This window comes from Hirsutella rhossiliensis (genome assembly GCF_020360975.1).
Source record: "Hirsutella rhossiliensis strain HR02 chromosome Unknown scaffold00006, whole genome shotgun sequence".
NCBI classification, from domain to species: domain Eukaryota; kingdom Fungi; phylum Ascomycota; class Sordariomycetes; order Hypocreales; family Ophiocordycipitaceae; genus Hirsutella; species Hirsutella rhossiliensis.
Window position 1 is genome coordinate 1,402,413 of NW_025408672.1, and position 20,607 is coordinate 1,423,019.

The window sequence follows — 20,607 nt, forward strand, 5'->3', positions numbered from 1 at the left end:
GTGCTTATCGCCTTTGGTTCCCGATGGCCACTTAACCATTTTAGTATCGAATTTATGGAGTGGTGTGACCGGCACCGAGTGATCGTTGTGGTGTTTCCCCTCAATCCATTCATCGGCTGCAACCCTTGATGTATCGTTATTCAGCCTCTCTCAACAGCGTATACGCATGATCTTATCCAGTACACAGACAAATCAAAAGGTTCATTGGATTGCTGAAATCGAAGATCTAGACTGTGTTTTGGAACGCATTTCAGGAAGTAGTCGAGAGTCCTCTGTTGATGCTGGCCGCAACAGCCGAAGGCTGAGCAGCACCCTCAGGAGCCCTCAATATGAGTTTTAAGTGCTTGATATGAGAGTTAAAGTATGCAGAGAACAAGTAGTCACAAGAACCAGCGCAGGCAGACCGGTAAGGCTTCAAAAGATGATCTCTTCTGCTGTACAGATTCTAGTGCAGACGAGGTGTTTAGCTCTAAAATTGTGGCTCAAGCTCGCCAAAAAATGACAGTGAAAGGACTCCAAAAGAAAGAGGAGGCTCTGAAGAAGGAGGCCCGAAAGCTTCAGCGACAGCAGAAGGCAGCGGAGCAAAAGCTCTCGCTCTAGAGAAGAGGAAGCAATGAGAGGCGGAAATTGGGAGAAAACGACGGATGACGGAGGCCGTGAAGCAAAATAAGGAGATAAATTGGCATTATTAACAAGAGCTGAAGATTTTGAAAGTGGAAAAGCCACAGAAAATGCAGAATGAGCGACGGGTGGCTTCTGAGGGTCGCGAGAGGAGTCAGGATGTTCACGCTGCAAAAATTGTCACTCTTCCGTTCACACCAGAGCGGGCCATAGCATTGCAGGTACCAAACACACTATATAATAACGCAAATAATAAGGCAATGATAACTTCAAACGACATATCCTGTCCTCAAAGGCCCTCTTTAGCTGTTGATAGTGATCGGGAGGCAATGGGTGCATTTCGGGGACTTGCGCGATCGGAGAGTAACAGAAGACGACCTCGATGGCTGGATGACTTCAAAAAGATTGAGTGGCATCTTTGAGCATTATTAACTGCTCTTATAAGATTTTAGAACAATTCAAATAGTATTCGTGAAGTTATTCTCAGTTCTTTGCTGGAATGCAATGAGCCCAAAATCCGGCGAATCGCCAGATCCGGCAGATCACCGGAAAATCCCTTAAGGCAGGGGATTTATACCGTGCGAAAGCTGGTCACGGACTGTATGGCGACTCGACGGCCAGACTGAACTGAAATGGGTGAGAGAGGACGGGCTCAAAACATCGCCGGCAGAGTGGACGGAACGCTAGTTTGAGAATATATTGGAACCTACTGTGGGCGCGCTTCCGCTTCATCCAGGCTCCTGGCCATCCCCGCGAGAGCGCATCCCGCTCTCTTCCTCGCGTACACGATACTGCGAGGCACCGGTGGCGCGACCACATGGGGAGGGGCACCCAGAAGCAAACCTCGTCATGACTCCCCAGAAAGTATCGTACGGGCTTCACAACCTCCCCTTGAGCTCCAGCGGCCCTCTTGACTGCGCTCTCACCGGCGAAGCTCTCCTCAACACCCCGTACTTCAACAAGGGATCCGCCTTTCCCGCCGATGAGCGCCAGCAGTTCAACTTGACCGGCCTACTCCCCCAGAATGTCCAGACGTTGGAGGTCCAGACCAGACGTGCCTATGAGCAGTACTGCTCCCGAAGCAACAAGCTGGCCAAGAATACCTTTCTAGCCTCCCTCAAGGAGCAGAACGAGGTCTTGTATTACAAGGTAACTAAATGCCACCGGCCCGAGGGACATCAAGACTGACCGATACAGCTGCTTCAGGACAACATCAAGGAAATGTTCAGCGTCATCTACACTCCCACCGAGGGCGATGCCATCCAAAACTTCTCGCGCCTCTTCCGCCGACCCGAAGGCTGCTTCCTCAACATCAACGACCAGGATCGAGTCCTCCACGACCTCTCGCAGTGGGGCAACGCAGACGACATTGACTACATTGTCGTTACAGGCAAGTCTGTCTCGGCAGCCGAGAGGCATTGACTGACTGGAACGAGAGTGACAGATGGCGAAGAGATCCTGGGCATCGGGGACCAGGGCGTCGGCGGCATCCTCATATCCATCGCCAAGCTCGCCCTGGCCACCCTGTGCGCCGGCGTCCACCCCAATAGATGCCTACCCGTCGTCCTCGACTGCGGCACCGACAACCCCGACCTGCTGGGCGATGACCTCTATCTTGGACTGAGGGAGAACCGCGTCCGGGGGAAGAGATATGACGACTTTGTCGACACCTTTGTCTCGGCAGCCCGCACACTGTACCCCAAGGCCTATCTGCACTTTGAGGACTTTGGCCTCCGAAACGGTCAGCTCTCCCCCTTTGCCTCTGTTCTCTTACTTGAGTTATGAACATCGTAGCCAAGGCTAACTCGACCTCTTGCGTAACCCAGCAAGGCGACTGCTGGACCTATATCGCCCACGCATGCCGTGCTTCAACGACGATGTCCAGGGCACCGGCTGCGTCACCCTGGCCGCCATCATGGCGGGCCTGGATGTCAGCGGACAGAAGCTCAGTGACGTCCGCATGGTCGTGTTTGGGGCTGGCAGCGCCGGCGTTGGCATCGCGGACCAAGTCCGGGATGCCATTGCCACCCAAGGCCACGTGAGCCGGGAAGAAGCCACCAAGAAGATATGGTAAGTCACACTCTCCGCGCACTCGAGCACCGAAGATGCAGAGTTTCGAGAAGGAAGAACGAGAGAGGGCAAAATTCCAGAATAACCTGTAAGAGCTGGGCTCACACGCAAGACAGGCTCATCGACAAACCAGGCCTCCTCACCACCGCCACGGCCGACACATCCGGCGCACAACAGTCCTTTCTCAGGGACGCCTCCGAGTGGAACGGCCACGACACAGGCCTGCTCTCCGTCGTGCGGCGCGTCCGTCCCAACGTCTTGATCGGCACGTCGACGGTGCCGGGGGCCTTTACGCGCGACGTGGTGCGCGCCATGGCCGAGTCGTGCCCGCGACCCATCATCTTCCCCCTCTCCAACCCGACGCGCTTGCACGAGGCCACGCCCGCGGACCTGCTCGCCTGGACCGACGGTGCCGCCCTCGTCGCCACGGGATCGCCCTTCGACCCCGTGACTGGGCCGTGGGGGCCCGACGGGGAAGAGGTGCGTGTCGAGGTCGCAGAGTGCAACAACTCGGTCGTCTTCCCCGGCGTCGGGCTCGGATGCGTCCTCTCGCGCGCCCGCCTGCTGACGGACCGCATGATGGTTGCCGCCGTCGAGGGCGTCGCCGCCCACAGTCCTGCCCGCAGCCGTCCCCGCGCCCCGCTGCTGCCAGACGTCGACGCCATCCGCAGCGTCAGCCTCGGCGTCGCCCGCCGCGTCGTCCAGGCCGCCGTCGACGAGGGCGTCGCCACACAGCAGGGGATACCCGAGGGCGCCGATGAGCTGGAGCGGTGGATCGGGGCGCAGATGTGGCAGCCTGCCTATCGGCCCCTGAGGCTGGTCGACCGGGAGAGGGCCTCGCGCGAGGCTCGGGGCGAGTTGCGCAAGGCTGGCACGGTCAAGAGAAACAGCACCTTGTCTCCAGAGCAGAGCCGCTGCCTATAGTCCTTAATGAGTACATCTTCTGACGTATATCGTGTACGGGCCCATCATTCGCATCAATGTGTTCCATTCTAGTAGTTGCAGGCCCGTCGTTGAACGAGGTAGGCTACTTTCGCACAGCCAAGCAACAAATGATGACGGGAGCATACAAATTACAATCATCAGACCACCACGACGACTATCAACAAAATACGAGGCCAACCCCCAAGGCTTGCTCCTCCTAGCAAAGGAATCAGCGGCTTGATACCCGTACTTCCCACCTCCCAGCTAAAAGACACCCGCTCGGGCGGCCTCGCCGGCAACGTGGACCGAGTCGTCGACTCTCTTCTTTCCCCGGCCCAGGCCACCCTCGCCGACGCCCATTCTGCGGGCCACGTACCGTTGAGCCACCACGCCCATGGCCAGGCTCAACGTCTCCTCGATCCACTCAGCCACCCACTCCCTGGGGTCCACTCCCCCGTCGTCCAGTATGTCCTTGATCTCATCCGGAAGCCCGCTCGCAAAGGCGTCGTGGCTCTCCTCGGCGGAGCGAGGGGTCAGCGGCGTTGCGGCATCGAGCCAACGGACCCATTTGGAGGGCAAAGACTGGCTGACGGTGGAGAACTCAATCTCGTGGATAGGGTCGAGGATGAAGATGGCAAAGCAGACAAGCTCATCCGCCTCTTCCTGCTCCTTGACGGCAGAAGACTCCTTCTCTTTCTCGGCCGACGCGGCGCGGGCAAAGAGCGCCTGGTCTGCGTCGGTGCTGATGGCCTGCACGGCCAGGAACAGGTCCGAGGTTCGGACCGGATTGCTCTCGCTCAGATCCTCCGTGGCACGGGCCTTGGCCTGCTCCAAGCCGCCGTTGGAAGCATAGTATTCGTCGGAATACGACTCGGCGCCGGCACGGCAGAGCTTGGTGCCTTCGGTCAAGCCTTTAACGACGCCCAACTCGCGATGGGAGTCGGTCTGTCTCCACCAGGGCCCGTCGCGCCACCCAGCCGAGCCCTCGCTGAGCCGCCGAGAGCTGCTCTCGTGGCCGCGCTGGACCACGAGTAGATCTCCACCCTCAACTTGGGACATGACGCGGGCGAAGACGGCATGGATGAGGGAATCCAGCGAGGGGTAGCCGACGAGGTCATGGGTGATGTGAATGAGAAGGCGTTCGTGCGAGCTGATGGGCGGCGCCAGGGTGTGGAGGATGTTTGTAAAGGTCGGCAGGGCGCGGCTGCGCAGCTCGTCGCCTGGATGGCAGGTTCAAGTGTTTAGCCGCGGCGTCACGGCCATTTTGGGCACAAGGAGACGGAGCGGGACTTGAGCCTTACCGTAATTCTTGATGGCTCCGACGTCTATACCACCCAGACCACGGACCTGCTCGGCCCACTTCTTGGCCTCCTCGTTCTGCTGAATCTCTTTGTACGCTGCCTCTGCCTGCTTCATGGCGGCGGATGCGGTGGAAAGGATGCCACCCCACCATCCGCCCCCTCCACCCTGCTGCTGCTGCTGCTGCTGCTGCAATTCCTGCTCCTGCTCAACCGTCCCCTTCCTCTCGGCGTCGTGCAGCTCGGAGCTGGCGGCGCTCGGGGTGAAGCTGGCCTTGAGGCTCCGGGTGCTGTCGTTGGATTTGCGGCCAGCAGAAGCGGGCTTGTCGTCGCCGGCAGCGGGAGGCGTCGCCGTGGGGCGCTTCAGACCGGCAGCATCCTTGAGGCGAGGGGTATGTGGGCGAGAGGAGGGCTGTTGCGAGGCCAGCTGCGACTCGAGGTCGGCAAGGATGTCGTTGTTGCCGGCCATGGCCTTTGAGGGCTTGGAGGACTTGGGGTTGGCGGAAGGCTTGGAGGACTTGGCATCGTCGCCAATGCCGGAGAAGAGCTCGTCGAGGTTGTCATTGGCATCGGCGGCAGAAGCCGCGGCCTTTGTCTTTTTGGATGCCATGGCGGATGGTAGAGTCTTGTAAGGAGGAGATGGAGTTGTCGTTGAGCACATGACGCTGCCGCGCCGGGTGCGATGCGCGGAGTACTTGGTACACGACAACATGCAGCTCGCTCTGATTGGCGAGAAGAGGTACGGGGTACAGATTGCCAAGGACTGCTACTCCGTACACACGACAATACAGCACACAGCAGCCTGTATTTCCAGGGGAGTTACAGTGGTCCCGATGCATGCGTCACCTGTGCGCTTGTGGAGCTTGACGTGAACAACAAGAAAGAGAAGGGAGACCCAAGCACAGTAGCCTTGCACCATGATGGCACAGTGTGTGCTTCGCTCATGGGAGAAGGGAGCGCAAGGCCACGCCACCAAGCGCGAGGCTGTCTCATGCACTCGGCCCAAGTGAGAGGTACCTGCTGGGTCCTGAGAGAAGGCTGACGCGCATTTTGCAGCGAATCACTCGTGCCTTACATGCTGGATACGGTACCAGATCTGACCCTTGTAGACACATCGATGGACTGGAGGTGGATGAAGATCAAATGGCCGCAGACGCGCCTTGGACCAGAAGCATTGGCAGGGCAGCCTGGAAGGACATGTACAGTACATGTAAATGACGGTGTCATTTTTGACAATAGGGATATGAATAGATAGGATGGAAACCAGCAGCACTTGGAATGGCATAGGATCAGGCCAAGTATGCATCCATGTATGTACATTCATCAGGCTCGAAGCACCTGCAGCGCTCCCTGATTGGCCTCTGGAGGCGGAGAATTCCCGGACTCAAGGCTAAACCTTGCCTTGGTGCGACGTATTCGTACCTGCCGCCCAAGCTGAGGTATCACGGGGCGGGCTTTGCCCACTGCCAGAGGCTGACGGCGGATTGGACGGGTATATTCTCTCTTTGGCGATGCTATTGTTTGCCTCGGGTGAATTCCTGGCCTGCTTATTGAGTGGGAGAGGCAGCCATTGATGTACTGATTCGACGGATGGCACACCCGCTACTCGCGCAACGAGGTACATGTCCAAGTACACGCCCTGCCTGCTTCAGACGCCTCAAGTACCTGCGGTACCTCGGATGCCTCGCGCAGGGCTTTGGCCGCAGGCAGTACCTGTAGGGGGGCGCCCAGGCACTGCGAGGCGTGTACCATGGCTCCGAGACGCTGGAACAGTGACGGCACAGCGCCATGTGCCCCCCCAAACTGCCTGTCTTTGCCCCCCCGCGGAATCGCTTCTCGATGCGCAGCCCGAGAATGAAGGGTATAGGGAAAGGAAGCAATCCGTGGCAAAGACGAGCGGCGTATCATGAGACAGCAGAGGGGATGAAGAAAGCGTTCTTTTGATACAAGAAACACCTGACTCTTCCGAGAGGTAGAAGAAAAGAGCCCCCGGTTCGTTTGTCCCCCTTTGTCGCCAGCAACGGTGGAGGGATCGTGGCAGGTCCAGGTACCCAGTACGTACCGCACAGGTGTCAGGTACCGAGGCCCCGGCTACCGGCGAGGTATCTCACGCCTGTGCTGCTCCGGCGAGTACCCCGGCAGGCGGGTAGCCAGTACCTCAGGCCCCCGTACCCGCCAGAACGGCCAGAACAGGAGAAAGCGGCTCTCTCATTCATCAAACCGGCGACCGAAAAACTTCCCATGAGATATCGCCGCCCGTTCTGCGTCGCCCTGGCAGCTGGCAACACTCGTCCCTCAGCTTGGTGGTCGGAGCCCGTCTGCTTTTCCTTGCCAGCCCTCGTGTGTGTTTTTTCCCATCCCTCCTGATACCTCCAACCTCTTGCACTCGACCCTCTCCAATCCTGACCCCATCTCTGGTCTCCCTCAACTACCAAACACACACACACGCACACGGCCTTCTCTCATACACAAAACCTCGTCACTCACCCCGACGCCAGCTCCCTGCCCATCACACGCTCTGCGTCTCCTTTCCCGAGCCTCGCGCCCGTCTTTTCATCACCGCGCCCTTTCGTCCGACCGCCGCCTGTTTTATTGCCCGTCAGCCTCTTTCTTACACGCACCGCTGGCTGCTCCGGTTCGTCATGGACCGCGCTCGCCGCGCTGCCGCCACCAGCCGCCGCAAACCTCTGCCTGGCTCTGCATCTCCCCAGCCGACGTCTGAAGCCTCGATGGAGCGTCTTCAGTCTCCCACCAGTCCCGGCATGCCGCAGGGCACCAACGCCGGCACGCCCCAGACGGCACCCCAGAGCCGCCGAGGCAGCAGGGCAGCCCAGCAGGCATTTGCCTTTTCCACCCCAGGCCCAAACCGCCCCCAGTCCTCCAAGAAGCGTTCCAGGACCATGGATGGCTTTAACTTTGCCGACGACGACTTTGCCGATGATGGCAGCCCCAAGAAGGGTGGCCACAGCCTTCGAAAGCGTGCCCGCGTTGACTACACCTTGGAGCACATTGACGATGAAGTCATGGTTCCCAACTCCACCATGGCCTCTTCTTCTTCTACCCGTGGCAGGAAGCGCAAGTCCGACAACATGGACGCTTCCGAGGACTTCTATGGTCCCACCCCTGCCAAGAAGCGAGGCAACTCTCTCGGCGCCGATGCTCTCTCCAGCGTCCGCCGCAACCCTGCTCGCAAGAGTACCGAGACCAGGATTTACGAGGAAGACGACGACGTCAAAGACGTCATCGAGGTCGGCGTTTCCTTCTCCGATGTGGATGAGTCAGATCCTCCTCGGGCCAGTCACTCCGGCGACTCCTCGACTGCCCAGTCTCCCGAGGCCTCGTGGAAGCTCCCTGCGGCTACCGCCGAATCGGAGGCCAAGGCACAGCAGCCTGCCGCACGCATTCATCAGGATGCACATGCCCCAACCAAGTCTTCTGACCTGCTGTCCACCGCCGAAAACGACGCGTCTGTCCCTGCCCAGAAAGAGGCCATCCAGTCGCCCAAGCCAGAGGCTTGCTCTGTTTCGTACAACGCATCCAGCTTCGCCGAGTCTACCTTGAACTCGACCCAGGATACTCAGCAGACCTTCTCGGTCGCCGAAGAGCCCATCATCGAGCCAACCGATTTGCCAGACAACCGGCCTTCTCCTGCGGCTGACGCCAAAGATGCTCCCAAGCCCCAGGTATTGGCCATCGAGCAGAAGGCTGCTGAAGATGAGGTGGACCCATCTCCCAAGGTTCAGGCAGAGAAATCATCCGCCGCAGACCTTGTTCTGCAAACCACAGCTCTTAGTCTCATGGATCGAGGCGAGGGCCACGTTGGCGCTGCTACAGCTACCACCGTCGAAGAGAATGCGCAGCCCAAGATTGACACTGCTGGACCGGTTCCGCAAGACATGGTTGCTATCGCCAAGGAAACCAACCACTCTGGCGAGCAGCCTCAGAGCCCTGGCCAGAAACTCGAGGAGAACAAGATTGTATCGGTTGCCCACGGCATTCAAGAGGGGGAGAGGCCCATTTCGGAGCCTCCCGCCATCACCGTCTCGGATGCTTCCCAGCCCTCCATCATTTCCACTATTTCCGGACCAGCCGAACCGGCCCCAGGCGCAACCAGCGGCACGCCAGCCGTTCATATTTCCCCGCCTGAGGGTACCCTGGCATTGCACCAGTCGTCTAGCCAGTCTGCAGATCAGGGCGTTGCACATGCCAACTCCGTCACCGGTCAGACAGCTCCAGCTGGTCAGGATCGCGCCTGGGCACACTTGAGCCCTTACTTGCACCAGGAGTACGATACTTACCCGGTGAATAAGAGCGACAACACAGAGGCGAGTGGCGCTGGACAGACGTCCGAAAATAAGGACAACAAGAGCACCAAGAGCATCACCACTGTCGAAAACCCGGAGTCGTCTGGAGAAGAAGGAAGCGGCGACGCTGGCAATCCGCCTGTGGATGATTCGTCGACGGCCGCGCTTGGCACTCCGGCGGGAGAGTCATCTGCCGTCGAATCCACAGAGCCCACTGCCATCAACTCTCCGGCTGCGGCTACTGCCGAGGAGAACTGCGAGGATGCCAATATGGCCGAACCTCAGGGGGCCCCCGGCAAGCCGATGTTCTACAAGTACCGCAGGATCCGAAGTCCCGCGGACTTTGCCGCCGCGCTCCAGAACCACAGACAAATGTCTACAGAGGACCTCTATGAACTCCTTGACGTTGTTAATGCAGCCATGCGGGAGTGGCAGCACGAGTATCAGGATTCAATCCATTTTGTTGCGGATTGGGAGAACGCAACCAGGCGCCAAGATGCGGACGCCAAATACGAAAACAAGACGCGCGACTTGACCGTGCCGGGCTTGAATCATGCCGAGCCCGACTTCAGCGTCAAGGGCTACAAGGCGAAGCAAAAGGACCAGGAGAACATCGAGGAAACGCGCTGGATGCAGGCCCAGGATAGAATCATGGCTGCTTCGTACTACTTCCCTTACGATCCTCACCCGTCCAAGATTGGTCGCCAGGATCTCGAAAACTGCATCGATGAGGGCGTCAAGACCCGCTCGCGATCGCTTCGCAACCAGCCCAAGCAGACGGCCAAGGCCTCCGAGGCCGAAGAGGTCACGACCAAGCGGACGCGCAAGCCGGTGCAGCATTTTGATCCCGCGTCTCAGCAGCCCAGCCGCGTCGGAACACCGGCCTCCAACATGACGGGCAAGAAGAGGCAGGCGAGTAACAGGGCCGCCAACGGCGAGCCCCAACAGAAAACCACGTCGGGCAAGGCCAGAGCCGAGTCCACCCCGGACACTGAAGAGGCCCCTCAGCAGAAGGATCGCCGCCGCCGCCGCACAAATGCTGTTGCCAAGGAGGCCTCTTTCAACGCCACTGAAGGCTCTTCGTCTCCTTCGGGAGAGGCCCTTGCAGTTCAAGATGGGCCCTTCGCCAAGCCTGGCCGCCCTCGCGGCAAGAAGGCTTCTCGGCTGGCCGAGCAGGCCCTCGATGACGAGGGCAAGGCTAGGCCTGCCAAGCCGCAGCGCAAGAGTCACGTCTTGACGCTCAAAATTCCCAAGTCCAAGAACTTGAGCGAGCCGTCGTCTGCAATCACAGACAACGGCGACTCGCGGCCCTCTACCGCCTCATCCGACTCGACCTCCCACACGGCCGAGTCCTCTTACTCTTTCCGGCCCAAGCGCCAGAAGCGATTCCGCGACGAACCCGAGGACGACGAGATTTCCGACCAGCAGCCGCCTAAGAAGAGAGGCAAGCGAGCGGCTGGCCAGGGAGACGCTCTCGCAAAGGATGGTGTCATCGGCGACAGGGCAGAGAATGCTGCCGCGGCTACGGCGGCAGCAATGATTGCGGCAGAGGCTGGAGCAGTTCCCGCTGGCCGCAAGGTCCCCAAGATCAAGGTGATTTCCAAGACGGCTGCGAGCCGCAACGGCACACCCGGCTCCCAGCCCGCGACAGCTGGCGAAGCAGAGGATCGCCCCAAGGACTACAAGTCTATGACCAAGTCGGAGAAAATGTCTGCCTCGATGAAGAGTAAGTTTGCCTTTGACCCTTCACGCAAGTGCTTGAGACTGTGCTAACTTGTACCTTCTTCTCAGGCCGCTGGGCAAACGGAAACATGGCCGGAGCCGTGGAGAAGCGAAAGGCCACTCTGGCCGCCAAGAAGGCCGCTCAGGCTGCCGCCGATAACAAGGCTGGCACGAATGCCCCGAAACCGACAAAGGTCCGGGCCATCAAGAAGGAGCATGCCGCTCGGGAAGAGCAGCAGCAACAAGCACAATCGACCGAGTTCACTCAGCACGGCGTGGCCGGAGGAGCGGGCTCCCCTCCGACTGCAAACAATTAGTTGAGCGCCACTGCGCCAACACTATCGGCAATGGTCGATATTTCATCAAGATCATTCACAATGACTGATCTTCACCGTCCTCCTCGAGGGCATTGGCCCTACCCAAACCCCCAAACACGACGGAAATCCAGAGTCCTGCAGCTCGAGCTGATCCTGACGATTTTCCGACTTCGTCTTCACTTTGCCGTTTGCCCTTCTGGGGCTGGGTGCCCCGATGGCACGCCAGAACGGTTTCTTGTACATTAACGTCGTCCATTCAAAAGCGCCACAGCAGCGCCCACCGTTGCGCTTGCAGCGCGTCATCTGGTTTTGCTTTTTACTGCGTCTTGTCTTTCACCTAACTTGTGTTTTTTTCTTTTTCGTCTCGTGCTCCGTCTCCATTCAACGGACACGAGCGCGGGGGGGGAATACATCGGCGCTTTGGGCGTCTTGCACGCATCACACGAGAACCTTCGGACCTCTCTGGGCCGCTGGGGGACATAGCCCAAGCCGGCAGGCAATCCAGAGAAGGAGAGAGGCATCGGCGAGAACGAAAGGGGAGAAAGGACGTCTTTGCATTTTCAAGCAAGTCATGTTGCATAGCAAGGACACAACGGAGGGCATACTTGTGTCTACGATACAGGGAACACGGATTCAATAAACGCGGGAGCATTTGCTGCTCACTATACTTTATGGCTGTGTCGTAATGTTTGTGCTTGCATGTCTTTTGGAGCAATTCAATTGCGGCATGGACGAGAATCCAGCGCATATACAGATACAGATTCGCTACAGACGTCGTTGAGTCCATCGATCGTTGCCTTCCTGTTTGTGAAGTTGGGGGTTGGGGCGTGGACGGGCAGACAGCGTCACAACTCGGGCGATTAAATCATGGGTCTCGTTAGAGCAGCATCGCACATTGGCTGGGCTTTGCACGGTGCAACGGTCTAGTCTACAGCCCCAGGCCGCCGCGAGCATGAAGAGCACCAGCGCCAGAAGCAGGATTCTTCGGTTTGTTTTGTGTCATCTTTATCTTCTTGCCCGTGACGCGATACCTGGTATGAGAAACATCCTTACACGCCGCGACCGAAATGCAGAGCCCACCAAATCCAGCGGCTGAATCCTCCCACTCTGGTGTCATGTCTTCTCAACCCCCCCTCCCCGATCCCATGGAGAGCCAGACGTCTTTGCGGTCCGGCCATTGGCCATTGGGACATGAGCTGTGCCCTTTTCTTTATCTCGTACTCCGACCCCGTCTGGCCCCTTACATCACGACACCGGAGTTGCTGGCGATACGCTGGGGATGGATGCATTAGTCTGGCCCTCGATGTGTGAGCAGGCGGGGCAACTTACGGGCCACAGCTCGGCGGCCTCCTTGCCGACAGGGCCGGTAATGGCAGAGCCCTTCATCTCACCCTTGGGGTTGACGATCTGTGCATCAGGTGTCAGCAATATTCTTCGTCCTGCAAAGTCATGGCAAAACTGGCGTGATGGCCTCCTCTCGACGCAAGGCACTGCAAGGCACTGAGCCTTTGCTGCACAGAAACGCCTCTTGGAGAAAAACGCTGCTTCTGAAGCCCATTCCCAGGAGAAGACGGCACGTACCACGCCGGCGTTGTCCTCAAAGTACAGGAAAACACCATCGAATCGCTTCCAGGGCTTGGATTGCCTGACGATGACGGCCGGGTGGACCTTCTTGCGCAGCTCGGGCTTGCCCTTCTTGACCGTGGCCATGACCATATCGCCGACGCCGCCGGCGGGCAGGCGGTTTAGGCGGGCACCGATACCCTTGACGGCGATGATGTACAGGTTCCGGGCGCCCGAGTTGTCGGCACAGTTCATGACGGCGCCGCTGTGTTGGGCCTTGTTAGTCGGGCGGGACGCAGGCCGGGCTTCGTCGCCTTCGGGGGTGACCTACACAGGGAGACCCAGCGTCATCTTGAGCTTGCCACCGGGGGCACCGCGCCTATATCGCAGGAGAAGTCGTCAGCTGACTCGTCTTTTCCTTGCACACTCTTCCGCTCGTCGGGTTCGTCGGTATCTCGAAGGCAGGTGATGCAGCCGTATCCCCGACTGGTGCTTGCATGGCAATCAGAAAGTCCTCCCATCCGTATGGCGAGCCGTCATTGCTGGCGCTTGAGTGGCGGGGCCGTCTCCCCTCGTCGAAGCCGTCGTCGGTGGCCTATCGTTTTGCGCTTGCCGTGCCCGCCCAACCTTGCCTCCTCTTGCACCTCTCGCCATGGAGATCCTCGAGGGTGACGTGGACGATTCGGGAGCAACTTACGAGATCTTGGCCATTGTATCGGTTTGATGGTGGCGTTAATTCGTGACGAAATGTACCGAGCCTCGGGGTGCGATCGTGAACTGGGCGGAGGGGACCTTTGCAGGCGCAAAATTTCCAGGGCAATCTGTGGGGTGAGAAACCCTACGCGAAGCGAATGACTAGGCACGTGATGAAGCCTACATTTTGGCAGTGGTGGATCCAGCGCCTGGGTTATGTAATCGTGTATACGGTATGTGGGGCGACCTGGTGACGAGCCTGCTCAAGGCTTTCGCCTGCTTTTTGCGTTCGTGCATCTTCGCATTCGCCGTGAGAGTGATTGGAGCGTTATTAGCGGTCTTTTGGCAATGCGCTATTCCTTCGACCGTTATGCCTTTACCTCTTCAGTACCCTTTGTTGAATATTTGCTGCATCATGTTTACCGACCCATCACTGCTTCTGTTCTCTCCGCGAACGCTTGTGCATGAGATGTCGCGCACGCCCACCGTACTAACTTATAAGTCGACTCTACGAACGGCCAGTTTTACGACGCTCTTTATCGCTGTGTAGGCTCGGTGCTTGTGCATTGTCACTGGACGTCATAATCTTTGGTTCCTCCTCCTTTCCGTGAGCAACTGCCCATGGAATTCATTGTTCTTTGAATTTCATCACGTCCAATTGCATGGGTAGGATGCCGGCGACTTGGATCATGGCTGCATCTCGACATTCGTCATTGAGGGTTTCTCGTAGTGTCACGAGTCCTGGAACGCACGAAGCGTGTCCATGTTTCCCGTGCGTTGCTTCGCTAAGCCAGTCGTGTGATTCATCCGTGCAGCGCCGGGGAAACATATTACTTCTACAGATGTCTCGATACATGGCAATTCTTCGCTCACGACGTCCTGGAGGGAAAACTGCATATATCCAACGTCGATTTGCGTTCTTCTTCGGCAAGACTGTAGGACTACCGAGCATCCCGGTCGCTTGGCAACAGTAGTGCAATGACATGACATGCTGAGATATTGGCATCTCGGTTGAATCATTGGCAAGGCCTCCTTTTGATCCAGCCACGATTTCACGGCTTCGGGTCGACAAATACCCCCAACCGCAGCTCGCGCTTTTTACTCAAATTATTTATTTAGTTGTGTCCTGGAACATTATCGAGTAAGATGATTAATTGCAACGTGTATAAGTAGATATTTGCTCACCCACTTGAGCCGATCAAAACTCAATATACCAAGTTGAGTCTTCTCTTTATAGAGGTTAATAAAAATATCCGCATCCATCCAAGTCCATTCGGTTATTCTGGGTCGTTGAATCAACCGCGTCGCCCGGTTAGCTCAATTGGATAGAGCGTGAGACTCTTACGTAAGCTTGTCAGCAGTTGCCATCTCAAGGTTGCGGGTTCGACCCCCGCATTGGGCTTTTCCTATCAAAGACTGTGTTCAATGAGGACTTATTTTTTTGTGCTTGGGACGCTTGCTTATGAGGTACTACCTACCATACGAGCTTCCAATGGTACAATTTTGCTACGTTTTTTTCTGGCTTCGAAACCAATACCCTAATCTAAGGCTCTTTTCTGCTTCTTGGTGATTGCGGGCTTTTACCTTTTCACGGAGTCTGCCTCCATTGAGGCGGGTGTACTATTCGCTGACTCCTGGAGCATGTGACGCTTTAAGCACAAATGCTCTCGCTGCATATGGCTGTTCAACAGCAGAAGCTTGTTCCCTTTTCTCCTCTTCCACAGTTTCCTTCGTTCCTCGACCCTTAAACAGTTGGCAACGCAAAGTACTACGTAACCACCCATGCGTCTGCATGGATGCGTAGAAAATTGGGGGTTTCCTTTCTTTTTACACTCTGACCTAGCTCAACGCATCGGCGGTGCCGTGACTTGCTTTGCGCGGACCACTTTGGAGCCGGCATGTAATTAATTAAACCGTCGCACACTGCGACGACGCCCTTGTCTTTTCGCAACAAGCATCAACTGGCAAACGTTGCAATGGCCAGCCATGACGCCACGTTGGACCAGGTCAGATGCAAGCTGTCGGCAGCCGGTCTTGGCGCTGTTGGTGGCTCGTGCGACCGACCTCTTCCGCACCTCCGCGGCCAGCGTCCTCTCGACTTCGGAGAGCGGCTCGAGACGAGCTGTCCTGGCCGCCCGCCGCTCGAAGCACTCTGCAGGTGGCGGCTAGAGATGGACTTGTCTCCCCCACGATGCATTCTCCGCGGACAAGCGGCGTCTTGCAAGCCAATGTCACGACTGCGCAGGGCTTGGCAAACTCATTTTTGGCCTCGTTGGCCGTAGCGCTGGCCGTCCTCCAGACGTCGGCTTTGTAAGCATGCGTCTGTTTTGGATCCGGCATCAGCCAACAGGGGACCACGGGCATGCAAGGTTCGTCGACGCATTGGGCGATGAACGAGTGCGAGTAAGGCCTTGCATTGGTCCTTTGCATTGGTCTTTTGCGTCCGAGTCCAGAATAGACCAGACAGTGTTTGGGGAGCAAGAACACCTCGGCCAAAAGGCTGGCTTGCTCCAGGGGTTGAAAGTGGGGGGCACCGGCACTGTAAGGAGACGGTAGCTCTAGAACCGGCTCTAAACTGATATGCATACACTAAGTTAACTGCCCGTCCCCATTCCCGGATCGAGAATCAACAAGAGGGTGGTCCAAGCCCTTTATTTTCCAACCCTTACGGTGGCCTTTGGGCGTTGAATGTCGGCATCGTGGGTGTGCAGAACAGGTGCGCAACTTAGGCAATAACACGATCCTTTACTTCTGGCGACGCCATGGACATCAAGAGGCGGGCTAGGCACTGACGGAGGACTGTCCACCGGTGTAAAACAATCACCAGTGACCTCCAACAGCCCTAAAGGGTTCAGGCGGCCAGACCCCAGGCAGACCCCGGGGCAGCCAGACCCTTCCCCCTCATCGCCCCACATCAGCCTCAGCCCCCATTGTCAGCGTCACCAACAGGCACCAAAAGTCGAGGTAACTTACTACCACCGGAGCTTTGTTCTCGCTATTTCTCCTCGCACGAATGCTCTCTCACCCATCCTGCATCTGAGCTCATTCCCCTCCCCTCCCCTCCATTCTTACTTGGTCGCTCTGTGCGGCTGCTGTTCCCTCCGGAGCGCTACATATCTCACTGTTCTCACACACCTGCTGCCGAACAGCGACCTCGTCTGTCCGCTCTTAAGCCGTTCGATCCGCTTCCCGCCTCTCTCGCCTTCTGGAGCTTCGAGGTACCGGGTACAGCGCACCTACTAGTACCCTGCGAAGCCCGCGGCCCGATCCCGTCGCGCTGAAGAGCAAAAGAAACAAGTACACGAACGACGCTGCGTGGTGGGGATCAAGCCAGGTCCAACCACCATCGGACGACAATGACAAGCCCCTTCAGCTTCAACAACATGGCCCAGCGGTCCGACAGCGCCGATCCTGCCAACATGCCGTCGCCCCAGTCGCCGACGGGCCAGGCTGACTCGGCGGTCCAGCAGCAGCAGCAGCCGCAGCATCAACCACGATCGCAACACCAGAGCAGCAACGTCACCGTCTACCAGACGACGGGGCCTGATGCCCACACCGGCCCCATCCTCGCCCCGGGCGGCTCCGGAGCCCCCGCCCTGAACCCGCGATCCTGTGTCACTTGTCGGCGCCGCAAGGTCCGCTGCGACAAGCAGATGCCCTGTTCCAACTGTCGTCGCGCCTTGATCCCCTGTGTTTTTCCCGCCCCGGGCCGCGCCCCTCGTCAGCAGCGACCGCGAGACCCCAATGCGCCGCCAAAGAACTCGAGTCAGCGCGAGGTGGAGCTGGTTAAGCGCCTGCGGAAGCTCGAAGGCATTGTCGAGGAGCTCAGCGGCCAGATCGAGGTCGAGTCGGGAGGCAGACTGCCATCCGCCGCCGGCTCCCCGGACCCCTCGCAACCCAATCCTGTCGGCAGCGATGGCCAGCCGTCGAGGCGCACCATGTCGGGCGGCCTCGACATGTTTGTCGGTGCTGGGAGCCCCGGCTCCAGGGACAACGAGTCCGTCACCGACCACACCAGTGAGACGGCCAAGAGGAGGGATGTGCAAATGACCCTCGGCCGCCTGGTTCTCGACGACCAGCGCGGCACATCCCGATACGTCAGCAGTGGGTTCTGGTCCAAGTTGAACGACGAGGTAAGCTCTCTGGACCTTTGATGACTGACCATCGGGGGCTGACAATGGAAATCCTGTAGTTGGACGCGATCCGCGAAGAGACCCAGAAGCTCACAGACGACGACGGCGATGACTCCGACTACGACGGGACGCCGACCGACTCTCCCGCGACCGGCATCTCGTCCTATACTGACCACCACTCCTTTGTCCTCGGCTATCGATCGGCCGACGTCGACCTTCGGAAATGCCACCCGCTGCCATCTCATGTGACGTTTCTGTGGTCCGTCTACCAAGAAAACGTCGAGCCGCTCATCAAGCTCCTGCATATCCCAACTACGGATCTCATCCTGCGCGATGCCAGGAAGAACTCGGACAACCTGTCCCCCGGCCAGGAAGCACTGGCATTTTCCATTTACTTTGCGGCCGTGACCTCTCTCGAGCCTGAAGAGGTATGTTGCTATCATGCCCAACGCATACTCTTCCGAGGAGCCCGGTAAAGGAAGACGTGCCAAGAGCCGGGTCCACCGAAGGCCACTCTCACGTCTAGTCCCTTTCGCAATAGGAAAACGGTGATGGAAACAAGAGCAATGAAGCTAATGTGACCCGCAGGTTGTAACCAACTTTGGCGCCAGCAAAGACGAGCTCCTTGCGCAACACCGATTCGCGTTGGAGCAGTCGCTGGCCAAGGCCAATTTCCTAGACACTTCAGACGTTGCAGTCATACAAGCTTTCACCCTATTCCTCATCGTCGTCAGAAGGCACGACGAGAGCCGCTTCTGCTGGGCGCTGACTGGCCTGCTGATCCGCATCGCGCAGGGTCTGGGTCTCCACCGTGACGGGAGTCATTTCAAACTCTCACCCTTTGAGACCGAGATCAGGAGGCGCCTCTGGTGGGCCATTCTGATGCTGGATCTTCGCTCTGCAGAGGAACTCGGCACCGACATGACAATCGGGGAGCGCTCTTACGACACGCAGATGCCGAGCAACATCAACGACTCGGACATCAGCCCCGAAAGCCCCGAGCTCCCAATACCCCGTGAGGGCAGGTCGGACTGCGCCGTTTCCCTCGTGCGAGCCGAGATATGCGCATTGTCGAGGCGTCTGGTCACAGCGGCGTCTGCCATGGCCGACATGTGTCCCAAGGCCGACGAGGGCACCATGGCCGATAGAGAGCGGATGCTCATCGAAGTATATCAACGCGTCGAGCACAAGTTCCTCCAGCACGTCCTCGACGAGGCTGACCCCCTCTACTGGGTGGCCGCCATGATTGCCCGCGTCATCATGGCCAAGATGTGCCTCGTCATCTACCAACCCATGCTGTTTCCCGGATCCAACTACGAGCTGTCTGGCGAGATCCGTCAGCGGATATACGTTGCCTCCATCGAGATAACCGAATACGGCCACAAGCTGAACACGGATCCTCGATGCAAGCAGTACCGCTGGCTGTTCAAGACGTACACGAACTGGCACGCCATCGCCTACACGCTCATCGAAACCTGCCGGCGACCGTGGACAGCCCTGGTGGAGCGCGGCTGGGAGGGCGTCAATGGCTTCGACAAGGACCCTGTGGAGATTGCAAAGAGAGGCGACCAAGCCGCCGTTTTTCTGCCGGTCCGGAAGCTGTTTGCGAGAGCCCGAAGGCATCGCGAGTCAGAGATTACTCGGCTTAAGGCGAATCAGGACGAAGCCCGCCGACTCGACTTTGCGGAACGTATGAATCCTGCACAAGCGCGATTCGGGCCAGTCCCCGGTGCCGAAAATAGAATGGAGCAAATCAGAGAGAAGTGGCGAGCAATGATACGACCGGACGAATCCAGCCCATTACCCTTCGCAGCCGCACGCCGGCCGTCTACAGGCCCGTCTGCCGGTTCCCGACAGGCCTCGGGCACGAACAACACGCCGCCGCACATGCGGCAGTCTTCGCAAAGCCTGAAACCACCGGGTGGGCGGGAGCAAGTTACGATGGATCTTTCTCAAGAGGCCATGCAGTATGTGGATGAATTCATGTCACAGCCAAGCCCCAACATGGTGGAGTTTTGGAACATGACCAACGGTGGCGGCAAGGACTCGGGCGCGGCCGTGATCCCCCAGTCATCCCACTTCCCGATCTCAATGGCGGAGCAGCAGGCCTTGCGGCAGCAGGCGCTCACGCTGCAGACTCAGCCGCCCAAGGGGGATCACGCCCCGCCCTACCTATGGTCCGACCCGTTTACAGTCATGAACACCAACTTTGACGACACCTTTACCGAAGACACCGACATGCTAGGAGCGGACTTTGATTGGCAGGATTGGAGCCAGAGCATTCGCGGGCTGGAGATGGAGAGCACACAGCCTCGGTAGGAACGATGGTTTGATGCGTAATTTTCAAACTCGACAGGCTAGCGGGATAAGAATGGACTGCGGGGGGTTTTGTATAATGGAGAGAGAGATGGAGCTCGAGGCGCGGCTCGGTTGAACCGCTTCATGGGAGTTTCTGCTGTTTGCTCCTTTACGATACCCAGGAATCGGAGCTTGTGGCGGTTTACTTTGATTCCGCAGCTACTGTTTGCAGGATAAAGACTTATGATACGCGTTGATTGCCCTTCTATAGGGGTGCCACTATTTTGCCTATTAACCAGTTTGACAGCTACGGTACCGTACGATGAAACAATTCACTACTCAAAGATGTTCGCATGACGCGCACAGAATGAACACGAGCACGAACAACGCTGTTGGGCGAGTCACATCATCAGGCAGTGATTGGCGGGAATCGAGTGCAGGGCTGAAACACGTTCGCGATGAGGCTTGTATGGAGTATGGACTATGGAGGAAGCTGATAGCCTGAGGTTGCATGTTTTGCTGCCTGCTGACGTAATGTTCGCGAAGTAGGAGGTCGCGCGCTAATTACGGCTGTCGCCAAGATTAGTCAGAAGGCAGATACCCTCCCAAGTTCCATGCACTCGAGGACCCGCTCTCAACGTCATCCAGCTGCACATCAGTCAGG

At 58.0% G+C, this 20,607-nt stretch overlaps 5 protein-coding genes and 1 non-coding gene across 6 annotated transcripts; 4 read left to right on the top strand and 2 right to left on the bottom strand.

Moving 5' to 3' along the window:
• Positions 1–1,470: 1,470 nt before the first annotated feature.
• HRG_06370 (malic enzyme, NAD binding domain-containing protein) lies at positions 1,471–3,615 on the top strand (the record flags this gene model as incomplete). The annotated part of the gene is made up of 5 exons (XM_044864841.1): positions 1,471–1,770; positions 1,819–2,011; positions 2,066–2,362; positions 2,448–2,691; positions 2,808–3,615. 5 exons carry the CDS (start codon positions 1,471–1,473, stop codon positions 3,613–3,615), a joined length of 1,842 nt encoding a protein of 613 aa, XP_044719781.1.
• A 264-nt stretch (positions 3,616–3,879) lies between these two features.
• HRG_06371 (putative protein family UPF0615) lies at positions 3,880–5,523 on the bottom strand (the record flags this gene model as incomplete). The annotated part of the gene is made up of 3 exons (XM_044864842.1): positions 3,880–4,092; positions 4,180–4,835; positions 4,917–5,523. 3 exons carry the CDS (start codon positions 5,521–5,523, stop codon positions 3,880–3,882), a joined length of 1,476 nt encoding a protein of 491 aa, XP_044719782.1.
• A 2,032-nt stretch (positions 5,524–7,555) lies between these two features.
• On the top strand, positions 7,556–11,256 carry HRG_06372 (uncharacterized protein; the record flags this gene model as incomplete). Its single annotated transcript, XM_044864843.1, has 2 exons — positions 7,556–10,943; positions 11,009–11,256. The coding sequence occupies 2 exons, from the start codon at positions 7,556–7,558 to the stop codon at positions 11,254–11,256; spliced, it is 3,636 nt and encodes a 1,211-aa protein (XP_044719783.1).
• A 1,240-nt stretch (positions 11,257–12,496) lies between these two features.
• Positions 12,497–13,530, bottom strand: HRG_06373 (ribosomal protein l14p/L23e domain-containing protein; the record flags this gene model as incomplete). Its single annotated transcript, XM_044864844.1, has 5 exons — positions 12,497–12,529; positions 12,586–12,663; positions 12,838–13,084; positions 13,151–13,198; positions 13,517–13,530. The coding sequence occupies 5 exons, from the start codon at positions 13,528–13,530 to the stop codon at positions 12,497–12,499; spliced, it is 420 nt and encodes a 139-aa protein (XP_044719784.1).
• Positions 13,531–14,818: 1,288 nt separating this feature from the next.
• HRG_12103 lies at positions 14,819–14,914 on the top strand. Its single transcript has one exon. It is a non-coding gene; the product is annotated as a tRNA-Lys (tRNA).
• Positions 14,915–16,868: 1,954 nt separating this feature from the next.
• HRG_06374 (fungal specific transcription factor domain-containing protein) lies at positions 16,869–19,964 on the top strand (the record flags this gene model as incomplete). Its single annotated transcript, XM_044864845.1, has 6 exons — positions 16,869–17,359; positions 17,426–17,645; positions 17,705–18,073; positions 18,234–18,374; positions 18,441–19,335; positions 19,480–19,964. 6 exons carry the CDS (start codon positions 16,869–16,871, stop codon positions 19,962–19,964), a joined length of 2,601 nt encoding a protein of 866 aa, XP_044719785.1.
• Positions 19,965–20,607: the final 643 nt, after the last annotated feature.